Source organism: Penaeus vannamei, chromosome 1 (genome assembly GCF_042767895.1).
Source record: "Penaeus vannamei isolate JL-2024 chromosome 1, ASM4276789v1, whole genome shotgun sequence".
NCBI lineage: Eukaryota > Metazoa > Arthropoda > Malacostraca > Decapoda > Penaeidae > Penaeus > Penaeus vannamei.
The window spans coordinates 53,967,923-53,970,422 of NC_091549.1; the positions used below are offsets into that span (position 1 = coordinate 53,967,923).

A 2,500-nucleotide genomic window follows, 5' to 3' on the forward strand; every position below is an offset into this window, starting at 1 on the left:
GGTGAGGTGAGGGTGCCAGGAGGTGAGGGTGCCAGGAGGTGCGGGTGCCAGGAGGTGAGGGTGTGCCAGGAGGTGAGGGTGTGCCAGGAGGTGAGGTGAGGGTGCCAGGAGGTGAGGGTGCCAGGAGGTGAGGGTGTGCCAGGAGGTGAGGGTGCCAGGAGGTGAGGTGAGGGTGTGCCAGGAGGTGAGGGTGTGCCAGGAGGTGCGGGTGCCAGGAGGTGAGGGTGCCAGGAGGTGAGGTGAGGGTGTGCCAGGAGGTGAGGTGAAGGTGCCAGGAGGTGAGGGTGCCAGGAGGTGAGGGTGCCAGGAGGTGAGGGTGTGCCAGGAGGTGAGGGTGTGCCAGGAGGTGAGGTGAGGGTGCCAGGAGGTGAGGGTGTGCCAGGAGGAGCGGGTGCCAGGAGGTGAGGGTGTGCCAGGAGGTAAGGTGAGGGTGTGCCAGGAGGTGAGGTGAGGGTGCCAGGAGGGGAGGGTGCCAGGAGGTGAGGTGAGGGTGCCAGGAGGAGCGGGTGTGCCAGGAGGTGAGAGTGCCAGGAGGTGAGGTGAGGGTGTACCAGGAGGTGAGGTGAGGGTGCCATGAGGAGCGGGTGTGCCAGGAGGTGCGGGTGCCAGGAGGTGAGAGTGTGCCACGAGGTGAGGGTGCCAGGAGGTGCGGGTGTGCCACGAGGTGAGGGTGCCAGGAGGAGCGGGTATGCCAGGAGGTGAGGGTGTGCCAGGAGGAGCGGGTGCCAGGAGGTGAGGGTGTGCCAGGAGGTAAGGTGAGGGTGCCAGGAGGGGAGGGTGCCAGGAGGTGAGGTGAGGGTGCCAGGAGGAGCGGGTGTGCCAGGAGGTGAGGTGAGGGTGCCAGGAGGAGCGGGTGTGCCAGGAGGTGAGGTGAGAGTGCCAGGAGGTGCGGGTGTGCCAGGAGGTGAGGTGAGGGTGCCAGGAGGTGAGGTGAGGGTGCCAGGAGGTGAGGTGAGGGTGCCAGGAGGTGAGGTGAGGGTGTGCCAGGAGGTGAGGTGAGGGTGCCAGGAGGTGCGGGTGCCAGGCCAGGAGTCGGGAGTCGGGAGTCGGGAACACTTGAAAACGGAGAGTCCTTTGATGGGCGGCAGTTATAAGTTCTGCAGTGCGTTCGGGCGTCTTCTTGCAAAGGCTGTCGTGAGAGGGGTTTGCGAGGGCGGGCGTGAGTGGGAGTGGGAGTGGGAGTGTGTGTGTGCGAGAGGGTTTGTGTGTGTGTGTGTGTGTGGATGTGAGGGGATCTGTGTGTGTGTGTGTGGGTGTGTGAGGGTGTCTGTGTGTGTATGTGTGTGGGTGTGGGTGTGTATGTGTGTGTGTATGTGTGTGTGGGTGTGGGTGAAGGTGTGAGTGGGAGGGGGAGTGGGTGTGTGTGTGTGGATGTGAGGGGATCTGTGTGTGTGTGGGGGGGGGGGGAGTCTGTGTGTGTGTGAGGGCGTGAGTGGGAGTGGGAGTGGGGGTGTGTGTGCGAGGGTGTCTGTGTGCGTGGGTGTGAGGGTGTGGGTGAAGGTGTCTGAGTATGTGTGTGTGAAGGTGTCTGTGTGTGTGTGTGTCTGTGTGTGTTGGGTTTGTGTTATGTGTGTGAATATACACACACCCAAGACATATACATTGACGCACATACACACGGATATATGATCGCACACACATACGCAACACACACACACACACACACACACACACACACACACACACACACACACACACACACACACACACACACACACACACACACACACACACACCTTGACAAACAACCACTTCCCAAGTTCATTCCAATGACTTCAAACATAGCAAGCAAATATAAACTTACCCAATATCTAAAAACACACAAGATCTTTTTCCTGAATATCATCACCTAATCTAAATCTCGTTTTGGGGCAAGAACAAGACCCAATAATTATATTCATGGCTTATTCAGCTTAAGGAATTTCATTTCCGTTGGACAAGTCAGGGAAACCGTGTAGTTCTAGTCCTTCAGGAAAATATTGGAAAAAGGAAGAAGACCTGACTGTTTCCAAAAGTGTTTCGTAATATATTTAGATATAGGAATTGGTGTTTTTTTTTTTTTGTGTGTGTGTGTAGGTGTGTGTGATGACTATCTGTATCATTTAAATAGGTCATGATTCTATACTAACTTTTCCTGACATGAGAAAAGGATTCGACTTTTAATACACACTATTCACACATATTTTTTCTAATGCGCTGCATATATATGGATTAAGATTGTAAAGATGAGACTCAATTAAGAGAAGTACTGAGTTACCTTATATATATATATATATATATATATATATATATATATATATATATATATATATATATATATATATATATATATATATATATATATATATATATATATATATATATATATATATATATATATATATATATACATACATATCGTTAGCAAAATGAAAACACAGAATTAAGCCAAAGCCGCAGAAACTTAATTTTATGCAGTGACTTAGAAAGTCATCAAAGCAGGTTGGTTCAGACTGATTGA

The 2,500-nt window shown here is 51.9% G+C and overlaps 1 protein-coding gene across 1 annotated transcript in view; it reads right to left on the reverse strand.

Annotated features, from left to right (window-relative positions):
• The window catches only part of LOC113826849 (uncharacterized), a 3,682-nt gene that overhangs the window by 439 nt on the left and 743 nt on the right, over window positions 1–2,500 (reverse strand). The window contains exon 2 of the mRNA XM_070126472.1: window positions 1–1,055. This exon is cut by the window's left edge and continues 439 nt beyond it. Coding sequence (XP_069982573.1) covers window positions 1–1,055 — 1,055 coding nt within the window. The remainder of the gene's footprint in view (window positions 1,056–2,500) is intronic.